The following is a 27,792-nucleotide window of genomic DNA, read 5'->3' as shown; positions in this document are numbered from 1 at the left end:
CAACTCCCACTGCATGTGCAATATCAGGCCTTGTGCAGACCATTGCATACATTAAGCTTCCAACTACTGATGCATATGGAACTTTAGACATATAAGCCATTTCTTCCTGAGTCTTGGGACACACCTCCTTACTTAGTTTGAAATGGCTAGCCAAAGGTATACTAACTAGTTTTGCATTTTTCATATTAAATCTTTTCAACACCTTTTCTATGTACTCACTCTGAGACAATGTTAATTTTCAATTCTTCCTGTCTCTAGTTATTCTCATACCAAGGATTTGTTTTGCAGCACCCAAATCCTTCATTGCAAATGAGTTTGCCAATTTTCTTTTGAGCACATTTATTTCCTGCATGTTACAACCTGCAACAAGCATGTCATCTACATACAATAACAATATAATATAGCTGCCATCATGTTTCCTCTTGAGATAAACACAATGATCAGAGTGACATCTAGTATAAACTTGTTGAGACGTAAACCTGTCAAATTTTAGATACCACTGCCTTGGAACCTGTTTTAAGCCATACAAGCTCTTCTTCAACCTACACACTAGTGTCTCCTTCCCTTTTACCTCATATCCTTGTGGTTACTGCATGTATATTCTTCCTCCAAATCCCCATGGAGAAAGGTCGTCTTTACATCTAACTACTCAAGATGCAAATCTTCAGCTTCTACTAGACTTAAAATAGTTCTGATTGAAGTCATTTTAACAACAGGAGAAACTATCTCATCAAATTCTATACCATTTTTCTGTGCAAACCCCTTCACCACAAGTCTAGCTTTATACCTTTTTCTACCTTTGTCTTCTTTCTTCAACCTGTAAACCCATTTATTTTGCAATGATTTTTTTACCTGCAGGCAACCTGACTAAGTCCTAAGTTTGGTTATGTGCTAAGGAGTCCATCTCTTCTTTCATGGCTTGCTCCTACTTCTTCCTGGTTCTACCTGCACTGCTTCTTCATAACATTCTGGTTCACCAGAATCAATCAACAATACATAATATAATGAAGGAGATTATCGCTAAGGGGGTATACTTATCCTAGTAGATCCTCTATTGTCGTTTCCTTTGAAATATTAAGCCGTATTGTTCCAATTTCCTTTCTGTCGAGAATATCCCATTCTGTGTCTGTCATACTCGTCGACTTCTTTGTTTTTCCGCTCAATGGTAGGTAGATCTTTCTGATATGGATAATCTTCCATCTGCATCTTCCACAACTGGTAGTTTTGGCCGTTAAATTTTTTGACCCTAAACCTACCATCTTCTGCCATTTCTCCCACTCGAACTACGAACCCTTCTCTCCCGTGAGTTTATCAGCCAAATAGACCTTAGGCTCTAATACTAGATGTTAGAAAATTATATATTATAGAGCAATGTAACACATAAAATATATTGCAGAAATATAAACACATAAAACAAGAGAGACACAGATATACATGGTTCACACAATTTGTGCTACGTCCACAGAGAAACATCCAATCCTTCGTTTTATATTATCCAACAAACTGAAGAGATACAACCTACAGAAGATCTGTTGTAATTCCCTCTTCGCTCTCACACAATCTCCTATCTCTTTCGCACTCAGAATATGGATATACATAGACGCAATAAAATTCCCTCATATATAGTGAGGGGTTGCCTTCTAAGGAAAAAAAAAACCTAAATTAAACATAACTTCTACCGTCAGATCTCTGCCTAATGAACAACCCATATTGACTACGAAATTACAACATTTTACAAGGAAATTTTACATCTATTTTTAGCTTCGGGGGCGTTGCCCCCAATGCCTCGTCGGGGGGGCTCCAAATAATCGTCATCACGCCCCCTGGACCCCCCTAGCGGTGTACATTTTATGGGCAGTGTTGCCACCACATTACTAAATGGGGTCCAATGTGGTGATACCTATGAATAAAGAAGATAATCAGGCAACACACCCAACAAGAAAAGGATGAATCTAAGGTGACTGAAGAGATTGCAAGTGTCGAACACGCAGTCATTACCTTCGGTTGTGAGTTCAACACTGGAAATAAAAACACCTAAGAACCACCACTAAATGAGGCCTTGACTTAGAAGAAAAATAGTCGATATAAACTAAGAATCCAATGGCTTGTTCTTGAACAAGAGCTGACGAGGCAAAAGTTGAAAGAACATCTGTTAAGAAAACTTACTCCACCTGCCATCCAAGCTTCGAACAAGTTTGGAGTCGCTACCTCAACAAGGAGTAATTCTGCCAACAACAAAAGTAAGACCATCACTTCAAAAGTTCCAAACACACTCACTCCTTCAAACACTTCAGCAATGCTCGTGACACTCGAATACAACATAATCAAGGATATGAAGAAAGCACTCACAAATATTTCAATTAGTGGGAACTTCTTGTCTGAGCCCTTGATCAGCTCTCATCAGAAGGTAATGCATCTTCTTCCTAGAAGGTATCTGGTAAGTCTTCTGGTCCCCTGGAGTTGGTTGTTAACACTACAACATTAGAAGCTAATACTCTTTTCCCTCCATTTCTATTGACTTTTGAAATTTTCAATTATAATGTTCACAATTGTTTAGTGGATTTTGGTGCATTCGTAAATGTAATTCCATTATCTGTTGCAAAGAAAATAAATGCCAAATGGGATAAAATTGATGCACATATTATTCAGTTGGATAGATCTTTGGTCCAGGCTATTGGTGAACTTAGAAATGTGCTTATCATATTATCTAAAGATGATCGATTTCACCAATATATAAATATCATAATTGTGGACATACTAGAATCATATGATTTACTCCTTAGTAGAGACTGGTCAAATGAACTACAGGGGTATTTTGCAACTGACTAGTTACATATGTGGCTTCAATACATGGGCAAGAAGAATCAGATCCAGGTGGAAACAAAATCTTACATGAAATACATTGTTACATCCCTCGAAGGGAAAAATGAGTCACTTTCTTTCGCTGATCTAATTTTCGGTAATTTCTTTTTGGAAACGAATCTTAGGTCTTATCTTGCATAGCCATGACTGATCCCAATAGATACACAGCTGCAACTCCTTCTTTTCTCTCTGACTCATGCAAATGAGTTATGTAATATAGATGTACATAATATTACCACTAATAATAGTAGTAATTGTATAGGAAATAGCTTGGTAGCTTGTAAATTTTGGACACTTTACTTTGATGTTTCTAAGACGCAAGACAGTTCTCGAGCCTGTTGTGTTTGTTGATCTAGATTGTCATTAATGTCAATATGAAGCCAAGGAGAAGCAAGGCATACTTGTGAAGAATAGGAGAAAAGCCACTGGAAAGAGGATCGCATCAGCAAAGGTACATAAACAGAGTCATCGAAAGTCACAGAGAGATATGTCCAAGGGAAACCACTATTGGAAGAACAAAGAGCAACAAAGCATCAAAGGAGTTAACTGAGGAGTTAACAAAAGAGCAACAGAAATCAAGACAATGCAGAATATCAAAATAGAGAATATCGGAAGTCATAGGAGTTATCAGAGCAGAGCTATCAAAGCAGAGAAGAGAAGCAAATGTAAGAGTGGAAGATTGAGGAGGAGCCACATCGGAGGAGCCATATTGGGAGTATCACGTGTAATGTATGCCCAAAAAGTGAGAGGAAGAGTCCATCAAAAGCCCTCAAAGAAGCAGGTTACGAAGCAAGAGAAGCATAGAGGAAGAGTCATTTGAAACCACGAGAAGCAAAGAGCAGAGGAGTATATATATTATATAAATGCGATACAATACATGGGCCCGAGGATTCCATTGTAATACACTTTAAAGTTACATCGCATCTGCCATATCGCAAGGCTCTTGTAAAGCCTTGCCACATTGAAAGCGTCGATTGCGATAATAACACGAACCCAAACAGGTTATAGAAACAATCCTTAATATGACATCGCGTCCCCCCATCAGAACCCTCATATCGCACGTTATAAAGGGCTGTCACCCCTGAAACCTCCGATTGCGATAATATATGCGGACCGCGGCTCCATTATAAACCGCCCTAATGTAATATCGCATCTGTTATGTCGCTAGTCTCTAAGGGATGTCAATCCGCCGATTGCGATAAGGTTGTGGACCCGAAGGACTTATTAAAAGAAATCTAATATAAAATCGCATCCGGTAGGGGCAATCGAGCATCGGCAATGTTATGGGCGTGACTTATAAAAGACCTCTGGAAGTCGTGATTGCGATTAAAGGAATGCGATGTCTGTGAACAATTAATGTATATTGTATGAATATTAAAAAAGGGCATCTCTGATATTTTTTAATATGCAACACTATTGTAATTCGGCCTCTCTTCCGAATTAACGTATCCTGTGAGTAGTGGAACACTTGAATAGACACAGGAAGGCAAGGATCAGGAAGCCGAAGAATCAAGTGAGCGTAGAGGAAGCTAAAGCGACCAGAGGAGGGAAGCGAGAAGGTAAAGCGAGCATTGAGGAAGTCGAAGCTCAAGCGAGCAAGGAGGAAGCCAAACGTCAGGTGCATCAGACATATAAAACAGAGAACAAGGAAAGTTTAGGTGGCTGGCAAACTATAAGAAACAGAGGGAGCCGAAGTAGTGACAGGTCCAGCAGCGTTGGGAGCAGAGAATTACAACCAAACAGATCAAGACAGTTTACAGCAGAGGGTTGGAGCCCTTGAGGTTAGTGCCTCAAAACTGGAAGGATTGGTGTCTTGGGAGTTGGTGCTCCTAAATCCAAGGTTGGTGCGTTGACAAGACAGAGTTGGTGCTCTGGAGGTTGGAGCCTCACAAAAAGTCCAAGTTGGTGCTTGGCAACAGATTGAAGCCATATATATATATATATATATATATATATATATATATATATATATATATATATATATATATATATATATATATATATATATATATATATATATAGATATATATATATATGTGAATGTATGTATGTATATATACATACATACATACATTCACATATATATATATATAGATATATATATAGATATATATATATATATATATATATATATATATATATATATATATATATATATATATATATATATATATATATATATATATATATATATATATATATATATATATATATATATATATATATATATATTGTACTTGATTTATTGCAAGGATTACATTAATAAAAACATTTATTCCTATTATCTACTTTTGTGTTCCAATTATAAATGTTTTGACTGGTAAGAATAACAATTAAAAAGAAATATTGATTCACCCCCCCCACCCCCTCTCAGTATTTCCAACAGTGTCCTGACAAATCCACAAAACAAGAAACATGTACTTTCATTTTGTTTGGAGTTCTAGTGCACTAATAATATTGCATAATATGAAGCACTCGTACCTAAATTAAAGAAATCTGTAGAACCAAAGGTAGAATTTATGAAGGTAATCCGTGACTCAGAGGTAGTCTCTCATCAGGTGTGAGATACTATACATTGTGTTTCACCTCATCTCAAAAACTACCAATAGGAGGTATGGCATTTGATTTATCATTTTAAATCTTTCAATATTGTTTTTGTTCCAAGAGTTAGAAACACATCGACAAATACATTAGCAAATGTTGTTGCTAGGATGTTGCCATTGAAAAATGGTTTTTATATTGAAATTATGTATAAACCATCTTTACCTTCAATGTCACAAAATTACGTGTTTTAATGATGATCATCATATATTATACTTTATGGATAATTTTGGTGTGTTCAAAAATGCCACCATAAAGGAGGATGAGCATGAGTAGGCTCTGTAGGAAACATCTCAAGCATCAAAATGAAACACTATGCCAAAATGTGTGGTGTCCCTGGAGAAACTATATGACTTGCAAAACCAATTTAGAGGGCCAACAAACACAAAGACTTAGGGTTCAAAGGTGGCATCAGAACAAGTTAATTTGGGAACCCCACAAGATTCAAAGTATGTTAATCTCGGTACATGTTGTTCGCCGCAGCAGCGGAAAACATTTATTTGTTTATTCAAGCAATATCGAGATGTGTTCACTTGGACATATGATGATTTAAAAAATTATGATACCCAAATCATATAGAATGTGATTCATATAAAAGAAGGGGTGAAACCTTTCCAGCTAAAGCTACGAAATTAAGTTCATTCGACACTAGAGCCCCTTATTCAGAAGGAATTGAGAAAATTTTTGGATGCCCGGATCATTTTCAAAGTTAGACATTCCATATGGGTGTCCAAATTGGTCCCAGTAAGAAAGAAGTCTGGTGAAATATTCCTATTTGTTGATTTCCGAAGCCTTAATCAGGCTTCTAATAAAGACAACTATCTAGTTCCATCCATGGAGCAGATACTCTAGATAGTATTTGGTCTAAAATGTTTTTGCTACTAGATGGATTTTCAACCTATAATCAAGTGCTAATAGTAGAGCCGAATAGGTTGAAAAATACATTATGGAATAAATGGGGAACGTTTTCATTCAAAATAATGTTGTTTGGGCTAATCAATGTTGGTGCAACCTTTCAAAGAGCGATAGGCACCACCTTTCATAGACTTATAGGTTAGAGTGTTGTTCTCTACTTGTACGATGTATTGTATTTTCAAAGAAAAGGTTGGATCATGTATGTCATCTAAAGTAGATATTTGAGTGGAGTCGGAAGTACGAGATTTCTCTCAATCCTAAGAAGAGCATCTTTAGGGTTTCTAAAGGAATTTTGTTAGGGTGCATCATAGCAAAGAGCGGTATCAAGATTGACCCCGAGAGGGTCAAGGCTATCACACAGATATTGTTCCCAGTGAATAAGAAATCCATGTATTCTTTCTTAGGGAAAATTAATTTGCTCAGAAAAATCATTTCAGAATACACACAAATAGTCAAACATATATAGGAGATGCTTAAGAAAAATTCAGTTTATAAGCGGGAAAAACGGAAGATTGAGACTTTTTCTCATATTAAAAAGGATATTGTTGATGCACCCACACTTTTCAGTCCTTATTACAACAAAGATTTCCTTCTTTATACATTTTCTTCTGATTTATCAATTGTCGTTGGGTTAACTCGAAAGGATGATGAAGGAAATGAGCATCCTATTTCTTTTACGAGTGTTAGTTTACATGGACCAGAATTAAATTACCCTACCATTAATAAACAAGAATATGAAGTGTACAAGGTAGTGAAGTATTTCAGGCCCTACTTATTGAAATCTCACACCACTATCTTCGTACCTCACCCAGCAATAAGAATGTTTCGTGTGCAACAAGAACGAGGTCGGAAAAGAGCTAACTGGGTAACCTGCCTTCAAGAATATGATCTAGAATTCAAACCAATTCATACTATAAAGGGTCATAGACTATGCAGATTGGACGCTGAAGCAAGGGATGCTTTTGAACATGATCCATTAGGATGGGAGTAGGAAATTGAAATGTACAATATTGATCACATTCCTCAATCCACATCCACAACACCTTGGTATGAAGAGATATGAAATTTTTTGGAACATGGCACCTTGCCCTCACACTTATCAAGTAAACAAAAGATGGAAATCTGGTTAAAAGGTACATGGAGTGCTTTTTCAGAAGCACCGCAATCGATTTTTTCTAAGGTTCTTTAAGCCGTAAGATGTAGAGTAGGTTTTGAAGGATTTACACGATGGACAAGAAAGTCGCCACTATGCAAGAAACACCAAAACACATGAATTCATGAGGGTTGGTTATTAATGGCCCACTCTTTTTAAGGATGTTCATACCCATGTCCACAAGTTCCAAGCTTGTTATAAATGCATCGATCGCGATCAAAGGTCACCTACCTGTTGCTCCTAGTAGCAGTCGAAGAACCTTTCCAATTGTGTTGCTTTGATGTTATCAGAGAATTTCTCCCACATTCGTCAAAGAAGCACCGTTATATCCACACAGCTACATATTTTTTCACTTGGTGTTCAGAAACAATTTCACTTAGACAAGTAAATGACCAATAAGTCATTCACTTTATACAATAGAATGTCATCACCAGGTTTTGCGTTCCTATGTCACCTGTCTTTGATAAGCAAATTACTTTTAATCATTAAAACTTTATGAGTTTCATTGGAAAATGGGATTGTGCTCAAGCATGCATCTAATTATTATCCCCAAGGAAATGGTCCAGGGGAATCCACCAATAAAAATCTTATTTGAATTATCAAGAAGACCATCTTCTATGAAAAGAAGAGCTGGCATACTACTTTGAATAATGCACTATGGGCCAACTCTATTACCCCCAAACCTTCCCTGAAGACCTTAGCATACTTTCTGGTGTATGGTAAAGAAGTTATCTTTCCTCTGAACCTATACCTCCCAGCCTTGCAACTCTCTCAAGAGTCACAAGCTCAACCTTGCCAACTAGTTCAAAACAAGATAGACACTTTACTAAAACTCGAGGAAGAGCAGCTCAAAGCTAAGGATAGATTTTTCGTTCATTATAACCATATAGAGCATTGGCTTGATAGAAAATCCACAAGGAAGAAGAGATTTAATGTGGGCGGCTTTGATGTGGGCGACCTAGTCCTGAGATGGGATAAACCCCATGAAGAAAAAGGTAAACATACAAAGTTCCAACCACTATGGATTGAATCATTCATCGTTGAAGAGAAACTCAGGCACAACACTTTAAAGCTCAAATCCTTGGATGGGAGGATTGACCCCATACCTGTAAATGGCCGAGACCTAAAACATTATTTTCAGTAGTAGCTACGAGTTGCATTTCCCGTACATATTTTTTTTCATTCCTTCTTCTTTTGTTTGAGTCAATTGTATGTATGTTGTCCATTCATGTTGTGTTGTGTCTTAGTGTCGACAATTGTATATAAATAAGACCTGTATGGAAAATGCATGGCCCAAAGTCTTTGTAGTGTAATCAAAGAGAAGTGTGACAACTACAAGGCTTGGATTTTTTATTAGTCTCCTTCTTTGTTTGGGAAAGTGTCGTAGGTTGAGGTAAGTCGAGATGGAAAATAAAATTTGTTTGATAGGAGAACCTACTATTTCCGTACTTATGGTAGCACCAGAACTGCTCAAATTTGTCTATGTCTACTTGTGTGTCAACACTTGTTCAATCTAGTAGAGAAGGGATAATGGGAAAATCTAAAGCGAGCAAACCTAAATCAGAGGTCTTAAAAATACTTCTCTGAAGGGGAAACTTCTTCTACTCTCAATAAGTCAATATCCCTCTTTTTCCCATTGAAAATAATAAGTGGCAATGCACATTTCTACTAAAATAAATAAATAAAGGGGTGAAGGAAGAGAAAGTCTTCCTACGCAAGGAGGTGAAGCAAGTGACTTCACCGGGGTACTGTCCAGACTTGTTGGTAATGAAGAAACGTTTGTTCTTCTAAAGTGATTCTATCGAGTACTTTCCAGGCCTACTTGCAGTGGAAAAACACTAGAGATGAAACTCTATACTTTAAATATCCTAAACTCGCCATGCACGTTACCCTTTCCTGAATTGAAATGATTGTGATACAGTGTATCTTTGTGTGAGTTCAACCAAGTAGAGAATTGAGAAGATGATATGTGTGAAACTGGGTCCAAAAGGGGAACTTGGGGAATTGAATACTTCCTAAAGGCCTGACCCTTAACCCAAAGCTAATTCCCAAATAAAGAAGATGAAGTTCTTCCAGTGTGTCGCCAAGTCTTGTCATTGCCACAACACCCTCCAAAATTTCACTACATTCAAATTTTGGAGCCTACTTCATGTTCACATCATGTGTCATCTTTGTCATCAAGTTTCGTTTTATATTAATTGATATGTCTTAAGTGTTCTTGAGTCTTCCTAAGTATTTTTACATCAATTAGAACATCTTTATATGTGTTTCATGGTCATAACATCTTTCTTATTGTATAATGACACTTTTGGGTTGCAGTGGCATACACTTCATTGCTCATAGTTGGGGAATGTGCAAAAAGTGGTGTTTTCATGAATATTCATTGTTGGTTAAGTTTTCTAATATTTATTAATGAGTTAGCATGTGTCACACATGGTTTTGTGTTGGGACTCATCTTGGACACCCCTTGATCAAGCATCTAAACTTGGAAAAATTTCGGTTTCAAATGAGCTCATGAAGGCTAAGAGTGCATGAGCGCACTCTGAATACTTGATGGGAGACCCTTCATTGTTCAGAATTGCACCCTGCTCCCTCCCACAAAGCTAGGTGCACTCTAAAATCATGAAGCACCTTCCCTACTTCGAATTGCACCCTCAATTCACTAACTCTTCCTTGAGCACACTCCTTCGACTCGAAGAAGTTTTCCCTCCTTTAGCGTGTTGGCACATACTGAAGACCTAAAGCTTAGCTTTTCAGCCTTCCCCTGTGCAACTTTGACGTAAGAGGTTGACGAAATAAGGCTAAAGTATGTTAATAGACCACTGGTTAACTTAATAACCAATCAAATGCATTTAAACAAATTCTTTACGTGGCTTCCTTTTCCTTTGAGGGTCCCACTATCCACCGTCAACGCCGGTCCCGCTTGACTTTTCCACTGAAGCGAGCGCTTCATTCTCTACCATCAATTTTCTTTGTCTGATCCAATGGTTTATGTTTCACCCGATCAACAAACAGTCCATAGGTTTTCTATTGTCGATCTTATCTCATCTGATCCAATGGTCAACAATGATACCGGGTGGACCCCTTGCACGATGATTACTCGCCCGATAAAGTGGTTTTTCTCTCTCCTCTTGTTGCTACGTGTCGAACGTTAAGACTAATTTCTTAGACTCGGCTATTACCACTTACCATTTTTTGATCGCCCGATACACCACTTTCCGCTCATCAAAACAACCCACGTGCTTAAATCTTAACTTTAAGAAAGACACTTAAACGATGGTTTAATGCTCTAAACCCAATATTTACCTTAATCACGAATTGGCAACGATTAACGGTAAATCAAATAAACATTGAGATTTATATTTAAAATCTGAAAATAGAGAAATACCCGCAGAGGGTCTGGAACGCCAATACACAGATGTAAGTGAAATTTTGCACCGAGATTAACACCCAACACCACAAATCCATTCAATTACTCAAAAACATGGAAATTACAGAGTCTTGCCCTCTTGGCTCAATTACAATAGTTTATTTTACCTCTATCTCAATTTCAAACCCTATCTCTATCACATCTCTCGCTCACTCACTCAATTCCTTATCATCTCAGGGAATCCCCCTCTATTGCATTTTTTTCCTTTTATGCACCAAATCCTAGCCTAACTGTATTGACAACTCGATCCCTATTTTAATCAGTTTAACAACTAAATCTCTATTATCAAGCTCTGTTACACACCTACACTAATAACTTATCTCTTAATCTAAAAATAATACAATATTCCAATTATTACAATCACTGAATACTGAGACAAATTCGAGGGATCCAATTCTCTCTACTAAAACTGATTTTTGACCATGAGGTTAATGAAATTCATCACTTTTAGCCACAAGATGTGAACATACAATCACATTGTTGGCTAAGTATGGATGCTCCTGCATCAGACTCCCGGGGAAGAAATGAATCAATCTTCAGACTTCCAAGGCTTACTCCATACTTCTGCAACTCTGCTGTTGTCAACCAACTAGCATCCTCCACTGGTTGTCCCTTCCATTTGATCAGATACTGAAAATAAATATGTCATCTTGTTCTTTTGGATACTCTTTTCTCCAAAACAACTTCTACCTCTTTCTTGGTTGTCTTTGGCATTTGTTCTTCCCAGTTCAAAGTTTGAAATTCATCTTCTGTAGCGTCCTTCTGTAGCTATGTCTCTGTCTCTTTGTATGGATACAAATCTGCAACATTGAAGATAGGTGATATTCCAATCCCTTGTGGCAATTCAATTTCATAAGCATTAGTGGAAAACTTCCTCACAATTCTACATGGTCCTATATTTTTCATCTTTAGTTTATTATAAGTCTTAGCAAGAAATCTTTCTTTTCTTAGGTATACCATCACTAAATCTCCCACTTGGAATTCTTTTTCTTTCTTCTTCATATCAACTCTCTGTTTGTATTTTCCACTGCTTTCCTGCAATCTTCCCTTAACATCTTTTTATAGTCTCTGCATCTGCTCTGCAAACTCTTCAGATTTTGCACTTCTTATCTTCTGTTTACCCAAATTCCTGAGCTCATACACACCTCTTGGATTCATCCCAAATAAAATCTGAAATGGACTCATTCTAGTAATTTGGTTTGGAGTGTCATTAGAAGCAAACTCTGCTTGAGCAAGTGCTAAATCCCACTGTTTAGGATTTTGATACACTAAGCTTCTCAATATGTTTCCCAAGCTTCTGTTTACCATTGCGGTCTGTCCATCTGTTTGAGGATGGTATGATGAACTGAAACTAAGGTTAGCACCTAGTTTCTTCCAAAGAGTTCTACAAAAATGTCCAACAAACTTTGTATCTCTATCAGACACAATACTTACAGGAAACCCATGTAACCTTACAACTTCTGAAAAAAACAGATTAGCAATATGTGTTTCATCACTAGTCTTTTTACATGCAACGAAGTGTGCCATTTTGGAAAATCTATCTACCACAACATAAATAGAGTCATTCCCTCTTTGGGTTTTAGGTAATACCAAAATAAAGTCCATACTAACTGCCTCCAATGGTCGGCTTGGTATTGGCAATGGCCGATACAATCTTGTATTTTGGCTTCTTCCTTTTGCATGTTGACATATCTTGCACTTGTCAACAAATCTCTTAACATCAGTTTGCATCTTTGGACAGTAGTAAAAAGCATTTACTTGAGAAAAGGTTTTGTTTTACTCAAAGTGCCCAGATAATCCCCCACTATGGTTTTCCTTGATTATGTTTTCCCTCATAGAACATTTGGGAATGCACAATTTGTTACCTTTAAATAGTAAGCCTCCTTGGATAAGATAATCTAACCACTGGCTTCTATTATGAACTATTGGATTTTGTACAGCTACATAAATATCTTTGAAATCTGCATCATCTTTATACATATCAACCATTTCTTCAAATCCTACAACACTGACTCTCAATTCTTACACAATGAAACTTACCCTGCTTAAAGCATCAACAACTTTGTTCAACTTACCACTTGTGTGTTTTATCACAAAAGTAAAGCTCTGTAAAAACTCTACCCACTTGGCATGTTTCTGGTTAAATTTTGGCTGGTTGTTTATGAACTGCAATGCATGATTGTCAGAATACAATATAAACTCTTTTGGTAGCAAATAATGTCTCCATTTATTTAATGATTGCACAATAGCATAAAATTCTTTATCATAAGAAGAATACTTCTTCTTAGCTTGATTTAGTTTCTCACTAAAGTATGTTATTGGTCTCTGTTCCTGACTCAAAACTGCTCCAATTGCAACTCCACTAGCATCTGTTTCAACTTGAAATACCTTTCCAAAATCAGGTAAAGCCAAAACTGGTTCCTCTGTAATTTTCCTCTTCAACAACTTAAAATTTATGTCTGTTGCTTCTGTCCACTTGAATGGCTGATTAGTCTCCTTAATTGTTTCAATAATTGGTGCATAAATCTGACTAAAACCTATGATAAATTTCCTATAGAAACTTGCAAGACCATGAAAGCTTCTTACCTCAAATACGTTCCTTGGAATAAGCCAGTTCCAAATTGCTTGGACTTTCTCTGGATTCATTTTCAAACCTTCTTTAGAAACTACAAATCCAAGTAGATCAATTCTTCTTTCATGAAACTACATTTCTTCAGATTTATCAACATCTTCTCTTTCTGCAGAGTTCTTAAAACCAACTTAAGATGCTCCAGATGTTCTTCTTTGCTTCTACTGAAAACTAAAATATCATCAAGATAAAAAATGACAAACTTGCCTGCATATTCCTTCAAGATTTTATTCATCAATCTCATGAAAGTTCTAGGTTCATTACTGAGTCCAAAAGGCATCACTAACCACTCATACAACCCAATATTTGTTTTAAATGCAGTCTTCCACTCATCTCCCTATCTAATTCTTATTTGATGATATCCACTCTTTAGATCTATTTTAGTGAAATACTTTGACCCACTCAAACAATCCATCAAATCATCCATGCATGGTAAAGGAAATCTATACCTCATTGTGATCTTGTTTATGGCTCAAGAATCAGTACACATACACCATTCACCTCCTTTCTTTGGACTCAGTACTGTTGGTACAACATATGGACTAAGACTCTCTCTGAATAGTCCTTTATCCATCAGTTCTTGCATTTGTCTTCCAACTTCTACGTTCTCTTGAGGAGTTAATCTGTATGATGCTTTGTTTGGCAAAATTGCTCCTGGTATTAGATCAATATGATGACTAATACTCCTTATTCGTGGCAATGCATTTAGCAACTCATCCACAATAATATCAACAAAATCATTCAACGGATTTTTGATTTCTTCAGGTAAATCATCTAAGTTTGTGGAAGTCAAAATTACCTTAGGTCTCCATATGACAACAAAATGTATTTCTTTAAATTTTCCAACCTCTTGCAACAGCTCCTTTCCACTCATCAGCATAATATTGTTTCCAGGAATTTCTTTGTCAGCTTCATCCTTCAATGGCAGCAGTGTATGTTTATTTCCATCCTTCTCCAAAGTGTAAGCATTTCTTCTCCCATTATGAATAGCTTTTCTATCAAACTACCAAGGTATTCCCAACAACACATGGCATACATCCATTAGCATCACATCACACAATATCACATCCCTATAAATACCAATCTATATCTCTACCTTGCATTGTTTTGTCACTATAATATGATTTCCTTTTTGCAACCATGATACTTTGTAAGGAATAGGGTGTACTGTCTTCACTAATCTCAACTTGTCCACCATTTCTGTAGAAACAAGGTTATTAGTGCTTCCACTGTCAATTATTTCTTTACAACATTTAGCTTTAGATTTACATGTAGTTCTGAATAAACTCTTCCTCTGAACTGGTTCTCTAATATCTTTCTCTGCCTTAAGCAATACCCTCTTCAACAACAGGGATTCTCCTACTTTAGGGGTTATTCCTTGTCTGCAATTTGAGGTTTTTCTTCCTTTGCCTCAGCCACATTCACATTCCTCTGACTTGTTGTTTTATTATAAGGACAATCCCATGATCCATGTCCCTACTCTCCACATGTATAACATTGAAAGTCTCTTCCTCGGCCTCTTCCTCTACGTGCAAATCTTCCTCTATTAAAGTCTCCCCTCTGTGGTGGTCTACTACTTGAACTTTTTGTTTCACTCTGAGGGTGCTGAAATCTTGGTCTGGTAGTTCCACTACCTCTTACCGAACTTCTTCCTCTATTCCTCTGGTTTTGTTTCCTCAACATCTTATCTTCTGCCTTCAAACCTACTTGATAGGCATCTTCAATTATCTTCAGACTTAGCAAGTTGATCTTATCCTGTATATCATATCTCAATATATTGATGTATCTGGATACCTTCTCCATGTCATCTTCTACATGTCTTGCTCTAATACTCAGCCTATAAAACTGTTCTATATATTCTTTAACAATCATTCATTTTTGCCTTAAGTTTTGTAACTGTTTGAAAATATTTAACTGATAATATTTTGGCATAAATTTAGCTTTCATTTTACTTACCATTTTATCCCATTGCTTGATCTTGGACTTTCCTTTTCTTACTCTGGACGTTTGTAGTTCATCCCACCAGATAGCTGCATGACCCTTCAATCTGGTAACTACAAATTTCACCTTCTTTTTATCATCAACCTCCTCATAGTCAAAATATTTGTCCACTGATATGATCTAGTCCATCAATTCTTCTACATTGAGACTCCCTTCATAAAAAGGAATTTCCACCTTTGGTTTTCCTCCTACTTTAGCCAACATCTTCATAACTTTGGTAGTTTCAGTTTCCTCCTCTTCTTCTTCCTTAGAAGATTCTTCTGTAGCACTGACAATTCCTTCATCAGGTGCCCTCCTCTGAGCAGTCTCCATTGTGTCCATTCTTGTACACAGACTCCGGATCTCATCTAGCAGAACTGCATTTTCTTCAGGTCTTCCTCGACCTATGCTAGCTCCTCTCCTCGGTGGCATGTTTACTACAACAAACTCAATCTCTGGGCTCTGATACCAAAAATGACGCAGGAGGTTGACGAAATAAGGTTAAAGTCTGATAATAGACTACTAGTTAACTTAATAACCAATCAAATGCATTTAAACGGATTCTGTACATGGCTTTCTTTTCCTTTGAGGGTCCCACTATCCATTGTCAATGCCGGTCCCACTTGACTTTTCCACTAAAGCGAGCGCTTCATTCTCTACCGTCGATTTGTTCCATCTGATCCAACAATTTATCTTTCACCCGATCAACAAATAGTCCGTAGGTTTTCTACTGTCGATCTTATCCCATCCGATCCAATGGTCGACAATGATATCAGGTGGACCACTTGCATGGTGATTACCCGCCCGATAAAGCGGTTTTTCTCTCTCCTCCTATTGCTACGTGTTGAATGTTAAGACTAATCGCTCGGACTCAGCTATTACCACTTACCATTTTTTGGTCGCCTGATACACCGCTTTCCGCTTATCAAAACAACCCACGTGCTTAAATCTTAACTTTAATAAAGACACTTAAACAATGGTTTAATGTTATAAACCCAGTATTTACCTTAATCTTGAATCGACAACGATTAACGATAAATCAAATAAACACTAAGATTTATATTTAAAATCTGAAAACAGAGAAATACATGTGAAGGGTCTAGAACGCCGATACATAGATGTCAGTGAAATTCTGCACTAGGATTAACACCCAACACCACGAATCCATTCAATTACTCAACAACATGGAAATTACAGAGTCTTGCCCTCTTGGCTCAATTACAACAATTTATTTGACCTCTGTCTCAATTTCAAACCCTATCTCTATCACATCTCTCGCTCACTCACTCAATTCCTTATCATCTCAGCTAATCCCCCTCTATTACATTTTTTTCCTTTTATGAACCAAATCCTAGCCTCACTATATTGATAACTCGATCCCTATTTTAATCATTCTAACAACTAAATCTATATTCTCAAGCTCTGTTACACACCTACACTAATAACTTATCTCTTAATCTAAAAATAATACAATATTCCAATTATTACAATAATTGAATACTAAGACAAATTCGAGGGATCCAATCCTCTCTACTAAAACTGATTTTTGACCATCAAGTCAATTAAATTCATCAAATTCATCACTTTTAGCCACAACATGTGAGCATGCAATCACATTGCTGGCTAAGTCCCGATGCTCCTGCATCAGACTTTCACCATCCTCAACTGATTGAGCACATTGTCGCACCCTGAAGGAATGAATCCACAACCTTCAGCCTTCAAGAGTGCGCCCTGCACCCTTCCTAAGGCCTCCTAGGTGCATGAGTGCACCCAAAAGACACGAAGCCTCAACCTTCAGGAGTGCACACTGCGCCCTCCCTCTCTCCCTTGGGCGCATAGCGCACTTGGGAAGCCCGAAGTCTTCCCCTTCATCCTTCGGACTTACAACATGTGCCCTACTTTGATTTCCTTCTTATTTATGGCACATGAGCACATCCTAGAGGCTCAAAGATCCTCCTCCTCCATCCTTCATCCTTTCAGTGTGTGCCCTTGTGCCTTGATGATCCGTTGACCATTTTAAGCACATTGAAAGGGCATGAACAAGAAAATATGCATAAAGCATGGTAGAGTAGGAGATTTTCAGACTGATAGTTTATTATCATGAGTGATTGTAAAAACATGTATTCCAGGAACCTTATGGCAGGCACACATAAGGAAAATCAAGGAAATAGGATGAACAAAAGAAAGGAAAGAAGAACGAAGAACACACCTGAAGCTTGATGATGAAAGCACCATGAATACTCCAAATGTTGAAGACCCTTAAGATGGTAGAAGCATCTTGAGCATATGATGATAAAGAACAGACATAATAGCAGCCATGTCACCACTGAAGTAGGTCCATGTCATCAGTCATTGTCCTGTTCCAATCATCCAAGATATTGGCATGTCTAGTTTAATCATATGATGATATGGAAGACAAAGATGTATTATTGTAATCATTGTAAAATACAAACAAGTAAAATTCCAAGAGTCATGGAAGTCCAAAGGTCATGTAATACCAAGATTCAAACGTAATTCCAAAAGTCATTTGGAACTTCAAATATTGTAGAAGTCCAAAGGTCACTAGAAGTTATAAAGTCATGAGGATATGAAAGGTTACTCCTCAAGTTATAAATAGATCCTCATTTCTCATGTAAAATACTTTTAGCCTTGGATTCTCCCATAAGGAATAAGAGAGATAAGTTAGTACTTTTGGGGAGCAGGTAGTGGCTCCAACGCTCCACTATTTGAGCATGTTCGTTGTATTCATGCAACTTGGGACTTTTACTTAATAAACGAAGTCTAATAGACAGAAATTTTCATACATGGATTATGAATTTTTATAAGACTATTCTATGAATGTTTATGATTCATGTTTTTTTTCATCATCACTAATATAGTTGAACTATTTTTGCTATTTTAGTGCTTATCTATTTGAGAACGTGTTGTAATTCTTGTATCGGTCGTCACGTCTTTGTAGACTATTCCGCTGGATGTTTAATGAAACATTCTTATTCATGTGCGTCTTTATTAGGGTGGTACTATTACCTCTCTTTTAGAGGCTCACTTTCTCAACAGTCTATTGTAGAAGAACTGTGATGTACTTGCAACCAAACATTCACCACAAACGCGAGCTTTCTTTTTGAAGGCAAACATGTTATTCTCTCTCTTGCTGATAGCTAAAGCCAAGGAAAATATTTAAGTAAACCATTGTCGGGTCATATTCTGGATAGGGTTCCTATCCTAAATGGTGTGAGGTCTAGTTGGGATCGCATATCAGGGAGACCCCTTGAATGTTGGCAGGTTTAGCACTAAAAATAGGTTCTGTTCCCATGTTACTCAGGTTAACATTCACAACAATATACAAGTCGAACACCGCACAATCTTTACTCAATCACATTCCACTTCTATGCTCTCTCTCTCTCTCTCTCTCTCTCTCTCTCTCTCTCACACACAACTTCCATTTACTTGTCTAACACCATGCACTCTACTAGAATGAGAATTCGAGTCCCCTCCCTGGATTTCATGGTTAGTCCAAATTCTCTCAAACGGTAACATAGCCCATACCTATGAAGTAATTCGGTACCACTTCCATTACTTCTCATTATTATTGTTAGTTAGGTAGTTCAACTACCAAACCATAAAATCAGAACATTTAATTCAAGTAAGTTAGGAAACTTCCCAAACCCCCTTACAACTTACATCTCAAGCATTGGGATCCATTTTTGCTACTCTCTTCTTTATTATTTGGAAATCTATATAAATAAAATGCATATTACAATTGTTTCGAGTCTTTTGACTGACTTACATTTACTTGCCCATATGAACATCATGAACATAATTAATTGCAATTAAAATATATATGTGGAACTAAAGACTGGGGTGTTACAACATTGACATTATGAAAGAAATAATACTTTAATTTAAAAAAATTACATGCCAAATTGTTCTCACAAATGTCTGATTATAATTTTTGTTGGAGGTGTCAGGAAATAGATTTGCAATCACTACTACAAAAATGTGCCTTCAAATTTTCTTAATAGAAACCACCCAATTAATGGCTAGATCAATCTTTAAATTCCTCTGACATTTTTCTTTGAGGTGTTTTAGATATATTCATGGTAGGAATGCAACAACAGTTGTTATTGGAAGTGAAAATGACTTTGATTTCAGTGTTGATTCAATTTAGGGTAAAAAAAAATTCGAACTTCAATGAAATAATACTAACCAACATAATGACCCAAAATGGATCATATTAAAGTTCTTCATATTTTGCTATTTCTTGGATGGAAAAATTATAGTTGTTTGCTTGTGTGGCCCATTTTAGGCTAAGGTTCCACTTTCGAGAATTAGGGTCTAAAACCTTTTGGATCTTGTCTTAGGCCTTAGAAAACCAATTATGGGATCAAAAATCTACAAGCCTAGCTTCCAACTCTTGATGATTTCCCATAATTTGAGAGCTTTCCAGTGGCATGGAAATAAAATCATTAGATCGTATATGTGGAAGTTATGCCTCCCACAAGTTGACCTTTCTTGTTGATCAATGGTGCCAAGGGGATGCCACATTAGCTTTCATTACTCACACATGTGGAGCTAGTCATATGCGGAGTTCAAGAGTATAATAGATGGTTCAACACCCCAACATTAATTGGGGGTCAAGGCATTCAAAAACATTTACCCTAACATTAACCCTAGAAAGCTATTAAGTGATATTAAATATTGGGTAGGGAAGGAAGTGTTTCCATTCTTATTATATTGTGTATTGTTCCATAGGAGAGCATGGTATTTAGAGTGGGATATTAAAGCAAATCAAAGCAAATAAAAGATCTTGTATAAACCATATTGGCTACAGCGTCCACGACATCTCCATAGCGAGTTCCCTTTTCTTTGTATTTGCATTTTTATAACTAAGAAGAAAAGAGTACAACATAGGCCTCACATTCTAGGTAGGTATTTTTCCCTATTGGGTTTTCGAGGGTACATCTTGTGTTCATTGTGTGGTTGGTGTGTTGTTGTTTGTCTCTTTCACTTCAATTTCAACTTATTTTAGTAAATTCTATGTTAAACTAGTAATATTAAGGTTTTAATCTATAGTAAAGCACGACATAGTAAAAGGTTTTGTAATATTTTAAGATCTATTATGTCAAACTATTTCAGTGGAATATCCATGATAGCTTAAGATCAAATAACGACCTTTCACAAAAGAGCTTGAGGAAAAGCAAATGGAGTTGCTAACATAATATAATCCTATTATACATAAAATGAAAGGAAAAGCAAACTACTAGGCTAATCAACAAGGAAAACATTACATTTTAACAATTATAAGATTTTCTTATAGTTTTGGGTGTGGAATGCACACAATTTTCTCAACCTTATGAGTTTTGTCTTAAGATTATTTATTTCATTGTATTTACTATAGCGATGCTACATATAATGATAGATTTTAGAATATTTAACAACATGATGATGATGTGTCTCGTATTGGAAATGTCAATTGTGCCAAAAAAGTGATGTATTTAGAAACTGTAAAGGGACAAAGTCACTTTATTGGGAAATCAACTAAAAAATCAAACATAAAAATAGTTGAAAATGAGTTATATAGTATATTTTGGAAAACAAAAGATATGTTAAAGAATAGAAATTCAACATATTCAAATGAATCACAAACTAAAAATAAAATATACAACATATTTTTAATCTCACTCATAAATTCTAGCATATGGAATTATACAAAAGTAAGAAATGAATGTTATTGATCAAATATTTCACTCACATTTATTAGAAAGTCTTACTACAATGATCATACTTAAATTGATAAGAATGTATTTTTGTTTTTGTTTTAGGATCATATTGTGACCTTATAAATCAGAGCCATACATTTCCATAAGGGATAGAGGCTAATATGTTGCCACTTGATTTAGCTATAATGACAAAAGTCTGAAAAGTTTCATTTTGTGGAAAGGACTCCACAATAGAGAGGAGTTAATGCCACACTTAGAGAGTATATAATTTCTATCTAAGTGGCAATTAGATTTCCAGACATTGTGGAAAAAAAAATTTATGACATGCATGGAAAATATATTATAGACAATGAATCTCTTTGTAATGTATCCCTACAGATTAATGCCAAGTTAAGAACAACATTGGAAATGAAGCTCAAGATACCCAAAATGATGATGGATGTGGATCCTTTAGTCCTAATCATGTTAATGAATGCATTAATACCATTTAAAAATCTAGGAACCTCATATAGAATTTAGAAAGAGATGGACCAAAGGCTTTGTGAAATCTACATGGAGATAGATAATTGGTTCTCAAATTAATGTATAGATCTGCTAAACAATATTTTTTTTTTACAAACCTTATAGGGTTTTGGTGGTGGTTTTTGAAAACCCGTTACCAAAAGAATCAATGTTCAAAAAAATAATTTTAACAAGGATTTAAGGGAGGCTGGGGGGTGGGGGAGAGTGCACTTTAAACTACCCTCGTAAGTTCCTATTAGGGGAGTTCCAAATAGTCCCCATAACTGGCTATCATGGGGTTTTCAAAAGCTTCCAAAAAGTCTCTCTAAAGACAACTTAAAAAAGAAATAAATAACTATACAAAACATTTAAATAATGTGTACTCATAAAAAAAATTGTAAGTGAAAAAATTAGATCCCTCTTACCTCATATTAAATCCTTATTTAATAGGGGTCTATACTAATAATAAATAATAATAATGAATATTAATTTTAGAATGTAATATTATAGAGATTATCGTCGGCATAATATAAAAATAATATACATGTAAAATAAAAAAATGTTAGTATATAAATAAAATATAAATATAATGATTTTGAAAATAGTATTTTTTCATATTTATATTCCTTCAAATTTAATAAAATAAAATAAAATTATAACTCCTATATAATTATTTTAAAAATAATTATATAACATAGAATTTGTAAAAAGATCAATTTCTTGAAAACTTCAATTAACATAATGACAATGCAGTTATAATTTGTTTGCAAACTTGGGAGACGTCCATATGCTTATGGATCATCAGAATCCATCCCTTTTTCACATCCACCGATGTAAATAATCGCGTCGGCTGAAAAGAGACAGTGATGCTGTTATACCATCTCTCATCTCTAAACACGTCACATTTTTCCGCCCACATAAGCACATGTACCTTTACTCCACGCGCTGTCTCTCCCACACGGAATTCGTATTCCTCCGCTGACCCTTCATCATTACTCCCTTCAAATCTTACGCGAAACACATCGACTTCCCCACGATCATCAGTGTATCCAGATCGAGTGTATCCAGGAGTCTATCCAGATCGACTGTAGTATCGGTGAGAAAGCACATCAATATACCACCGTACGATTGCAAATCCTCCATCTTCGTATTAAAATCCAACGGAATTACAGAAAAGAAGTCTACAGGTGCAGGAAAGACAACATCCACCACTTTCAGGTTAAACTGCCCCGTAATTTCTTGCATGACCTGCACGATTTACAGAAATCCATTTCAAATTCTGATAAAATTAAAATTCTAATTATTATTTCTTGAAAGATTATGTCTGCTTTTCAGCCATATTAAACACCCACCATCTCTGTGTCCCGATAAGTAATCCTTGACTTTCCAGTAAAGAAGGCAGTTGATAGCTTTTCATGAGAGGTCGATGTCTGCACAGATTTCCCAAATCCATTGAGATCAAGTATAATCTAGTCTCATTAAACTCACCGCAGTTAACATTAAATTAAAAAATAAGATTGCACAGCCACCTATGCACCTCTCAGATCAAACAGAGCACGATTGGATAGTCTCAGGTTTCTTAATTAGCACACAGAATTTATATATAGTTTATATGAATTAATATGCTGTGTTAGGATGGATACTAACCAAAAAACTGCAAATGTGATTCCACATAACATCAGTGTCTGTTGAAATGCGGATATATTTCAACCCTTCCCGCTGACTAAGTCCATGTATGCTTTTGAGCTTTATACATTCCTCCGCTTGAATTTCCTCCAGCGATGTTAGACCTTCAACCTTCAAGGCTTCCAGCGCCATGCAATCATTTATGCAGAGGAATTTGAGATTTACCAGATTTGAAAGGTTTATTAATTCCTTCAATTGCTCGCACCGTTGCAGGTTTAGCCTTACTAATGTTGATGGCAAGTATTTAACCTGCTTTAGCCATCTATTTTCTGAAAGATCAAAAGTCTCAAGGCTGGGTAGAACACCTTCTGGAATACATATCTCAGATATGTGTGTCTTAGTCAAAGTGAAATCTATTAAAGTACCCATGGCAACATGCATGGTCTCCTGCACCTCAAAATTAAGCATATCTATTGGACAATTCCTTATAACCAAAACTTTCATATTTGGCCCTGCAATTTCCTCCCATAAGATGCAGTCCGCACCGCTGAAATCAATCAAAATCAACTCTTTTAACTGCCTCAAATCGCCCAGAGACTGCCGTAACTTTGTCCCCTCTACTAGCTCTACTTGTGTTCCTTGTACATGCTTTCGTATCCATCCCATTGAACAAAATTTATTGAAAGCTTTCATTGTGTTAAAAGTCGATTGCAGTTTCCCCAAATATTTGAGAATTGGAGGAACCCGACCATGGAATCCGCAAGGTTGGAAAGAGTGGTCGGAATGCAAAATCCTTGGGAAATTTCCTAATCGTAGTCCTTCTAACTTTTCCGGTAGTTTGACATTCAAGGGCCATTTTAAATCAGTAGATAGTAAATTCAGGTATCTTAAAGACCTTTGATTTGCCATTCCCGCGGGCAAGTATTGCAATTTACTACAACCTTCGAAATCTACGTACTCAAGTGACGAGATATTTCCCAAAATATCCAATGGGATGGAGAGATTGCGGCAATGTCGCAAAACTAGGAAATGGAGATGCGTCAATTCAGAGAAAGCTTCGGGCAAAGTGCAGCCTGATAGATCTAAATGCCTGAGGCTTTTGAGTTCCCCAAAACCACCAGGGAAAAATTCTAGAGATGTGATATTCTTCAACACAATCTTGTCCAGAAATTTTATGCTCGTTCCCATCCGTTCCAGAAAACGGAAAAAATAAGGTTCCGTGAAGCTTTGCCGGACGCTATCTGAGATTACCTCAAAATAAGGTGCCGTGAAGCCTTGCTGGACGATATCTGAGATTGCTGGATAAAGGCCGCTGGTGCTGCAGGGATTCGCTTCTGAATCAACCTTTTTAAGCAATCGGCGCGTCCGAACCCATTTTGGCAATTGGGGCATCCAATCCCTTTTGAGCAATCGGCGCGTCCAAACCCTTTTTGGCCATTGGGGCATCCGATCCCTTTTGGGCAATCGGGGCATCCCATGAGAGCCGTTTAAGTCAATATTTAACACATTCAAGTGCAAAGGAGGCTGCTGCAAATTGCAATGCACACAATCTGTTCAATACAAAGTGGGACGAATTTCACCTAAAAAATACTCAGCAAACTGTAGCTGTACTTACCATATTAAATCTTTGGAAGAACTGGTCGAGGTCCCCAGGACCCTCAAGTTCCAATACTCTCAGGTTTCCCAGTGAAATGGTCTCCGGAAAATTGATGGATCTGAAACTGCGCAGGCGAAGCCAAACCAAATCTCCCGACACATTCCACAAACCAAAAGGCGACGACAAATCTGTGGGAATTTCAACAACAAAAATGCGTACACCCACAGCCTTAATGTAATTCGTGCAATCTGGAAGATGCTCACCTTTTGGAGTTCGAATCCCTCGTATCAAATAATGTGCTCCACCCTGCCAAACGCACTTCATGAAGTTAAATTAAATACCAGTGTTTAATGGATTATTGAATAAAATAGGCAAAACATGGGGACGAAATACGCTTACTTGCAAATTCAACATTGATTCCTCTAGATCATCTGAGCAGCTAAGCCGTAGTGGCTTAAGGGGCGGGAGCACACCAAACTCTTCTCTAGCGATATGTCTGGCCAACTGCCTAATATGCTCATGCATGGCTATTTTCTGTGTCTTTGGCAGGTAGAGATAATCGTAGTTACCGTCTGGATCTTGCTGTCCGTCAATCTGAATGTATAATAAGAGTCCATATGGATTATTACTCTTTTGGCATAAAACCCATAAAATTGAGAAATAATTCTTACCTTTTCTTTATTATCGGATTGCAGGTCATCCTGATACTCAAGAAGGCATTTTTGACGGAGATTTTCAAGACAGTCACAGACGTCTCTGTAACCTAATCCCTCCAATACACGAACTGCCAGTTCTTTGTCCTCTCTGAGGAAGAAACAACCGACATCTAAAAATATCTCCTTCTCTTCAGAATTCAAAGCCTCGTAACTCACTTTTAAGGTGTCCACTATATCGTCTGGCAGTCTTCTCGAGAGCTTTTGCAACTGCCGCTTCCAATACTCTTCCTCGCGCCGGCCAAGAAACTGTTCCCCTAACACTCGTAAGGATAAGGGCAGCCCACCACAAATTTTCAAAACCTCCTCAACCAAACATTCGAATCCTTCATCTGGTTCAGATTGGTGGAATGCATGCCGGCAGAAAAGCTCCTGGGCATGTTTTATTTGCAATGGTTTTACATCATATACTACAGTTTTTGGAGAAGAGCGTCTGAGTAAATCTTGATCACGAGACGTGATCAAAATCAAACTACGCGATCCCACAACATCGGTCATTAGTAGACTACTTATTTGGTCGATATGATCCACGTCATCCAAAACAATCAGAACTTGGAGCCCTGAGAGACGCTTGCGAAAAATACCCTTTCCTTGTCTGGTATCTTCAATATGAAAATCACAACCTAGCAGGTCCCGAAGGAGCTTCCGCTGCAAAGATGGTAAATCCTTTTTTCTGATCTTGATCTCAGACAGAAAACAAGACCTACTGAAATCCGAACGTTTCAAGTTGTAGAGATATGTAGCCAGAGTTGACTTGCCTACTCCGGCCATTCCTGCAATCCCCACAACCGCTGTGCCATTTAACTCGGTTTGTTTCTTAATTTCATCCTCTATTTCCTTCACGGCTGGATCTAGGCCAACTAGGTATGTAGGCAGCTCGAATGGTTCCCACTCTACCCCTTTTAACACAGCTTTGACTACCTCCTCCAAAACCTGGCCATGGTCACTGCAAAACAACAAACACGTACATGCGGTCATAATAATCAGAAATACAGGAAGGAAGAAACGACTTTGAGAAATCAAAGATTCGTAATAAAGTTGATTGTATTCACCTTTCATTGGTTTTGAAGGGTTGGCCGGAAATCTCTGAGGCTTTGTTTAGGGCCGTCTTCCATTTCTCGATGTCTTCCATGCCGACTCTGCCTTTCAGTTGGTGTTCTTCAAAGGCTTTTCTATAACATCCCCTCTCGTTGTCAATGTAACGAAGGTCTGTGGGCTCAACGTCATAAAACACAGGAATGATCTTCCTGTTGCATCTCAAGATCCAACACAATTCATCCAAACACCAACGCGATTCAGCATAGCGCTTGCTGAAAATGGCAATATGTACTGACGCACTCTCAATGGCTCCGAGAATTGCAGGGGAGAGAGCGTCTCCGGTGTGGAGTTCATTTTCATCGAGAAAAACGCGGAGGCCATGACAATTTGTGAGACGATGGTATATGAGGCTGGCTAGAGTCTTTTTGACATCAGGACCCCTGTGATTTATAAAAACGTGGTATGTCCCTGACACTGGTTCTGTGGCAGCCGAGGCCATAGCGACTGCGTCTTACAAATGGGAATGGATGGGATTCAATGGAAACGAGGATGAATTGAACCAACGAGAGAATTCACCGAAGGAAGATGGGAAGGGATGGCATCATATGGAAACGAAGTTGAGTTGAACCAACGAGAGAATCCACCGAAGGAAGATGAGATGAATGTAAAATGATCCCAACGAGAAGCACGCCAGAAGATATTTGATGCGGATAATTAGAAAAGCTTTCGGAATTGTGTAAGGGTAAGGGTCGTACCATGCTGTCTCATAACTGACCGAGTATGATGCTCCGCCCCAGTTGACAGCGATCATTGCTTCCTCGACAAAGTCCTCACGATGAATATTCAAAACTGTGGATTATTCTCCGAATCAAACAACAATATTAACCACAAAAGTCTTCAAGCCTACATCATGACAAAGTCTTCATGATGAATATTCAAAACTGTGGATTATTCTCCGGATCAAACAACAATATTAACAAAAGTCTTCAAACTTAAATCATTTCCCTGCACGGAACGGACGAAAATA

The 27,792-nt window shown here is 37.2% G+C and overlaps 2 protein-coding genes across 3 annotated transcripts; both read right to left on the bottom strand.

Annotated features, from left to right (window-relative positions):
• Window positions 1-22,539: 22,539 nt before the first annotated feature.
• LOC149244580 (uncharacterized) lies at window positions 22,540-25,338 on the bottom strand. Of its 2 annotated transcripts, none has more exons than XM_089374896.1 (4): window positions 25,033-25,338; window positions 23,439-24,944; window positions 23,144-23,221; window positions 22,540-23,039 (listed from the first exon to the last, which is right to left on the bottom strand). In XM_089374896.1, exons 1-4 carry the CDS (start codon window positions 25,336-25,338, stop codon window positions 22,800-22,802), a joined length of 2,130 nt encoding a protein of 709 aa, XP_089231022.1. In that variant the 3' UTR covers window positions 22,540-22,799. The 2 variants fall into 2 exon arrangements, with proteins under 2 accessions (XP_089231022.1, XP_089231023.1); XM_089374897.1 differs by having other exon boundaries at window positions 23,439-24,941.
• A 9-nt stretch (window positions 25,339-25,347) lies between these two features.
• On the bottom strand, window positions 25,348-27,477 carry LOC149244579 (TMV resistance protein N-like). Its single transcript, XM_089374898.1, has 3 exons — window positions 26,780-27,477; window positions 25,686-26,673; window positions 25,348-25,608 (listed from the first exon to the last, which is right to left on the bottom strand). Exons 1-3 carry the CDS (start codon window positions 27,262-27,264, stop codon window positions 25,348-25,350), a joined length of 1,734 nt encoding a protein of 577 aa, XP_089231024.1. The 5' UTR covers window positions 27,265-27,477.
• Window positions 27,478-27,792: the final 315 nt, after the last annotated feature.

The sequence above is a fragment of the Pinus tabuliformis genome, chromosome 8 (assembly GCF_031772625.1).
Source record: "Pinus tabuliformis cultivar Carrire ecotype Pingquan chromosome 8, CPIR1, whole genome shotgun sequence".
NCBI lineage: Eukaryota > Viridiplantae > Streptophyta > Pinopsida > Pinales > Pinaceae > Pinus > Pinus tabuliformis.
The sequence above is the reverse complement of the archived record's forward strand: the minus strand, read 5'-3'. Positions and strand labels throughout refer to the sequence as shown.

Excerpts from the sequence above, each read along its gene's own strand:
- LOC149244580 (XM_089374896.1), bottom strand. The coding sequence starts at position 25,338 with ATGAAGTGCGTTTGGCAGGGTGGAGCACATTATTTGATACGAGGGATT. Across the intron at positions 23,222-23,438 it reads ATCACATTTGCAGTTTTTTG|ACATCGACCTCTCATGAAAA; the intron begins GTTAGTATCCAT and ends AAATCTGTGCAG. Across the intron at positions 23,040-23,143 it reads CTTATCGGGACACAGAGATG|GTCATGCAAGAAATTACGGG; the intron begins GTGGGTGTTTAA and ends TAAATCGTGCAG.
- LOC149244579 (XM_089374898.1), bottom strand. The coding sequence starts at position 27,264 with ATGGCCTCGGCTGCCACAGAACCAGTGTCAGGGACATACCACGTTTTT. Across the intron at positions 26,674-26,779 it reads CCCTTCAAAACCAATGAAAG|TGACCATGGCCAGGTTTTGG; the intron begins GTGAATACAATC and ends GTTGTTTTGCAG. Across the intron at positions 25,609-25,685 it reads AATCCGATAATAAAGAAAAG|ATTGACGGACAGCAAGATCC; the intron begins GTAAGAATTATT and ends TTATACATTCAG.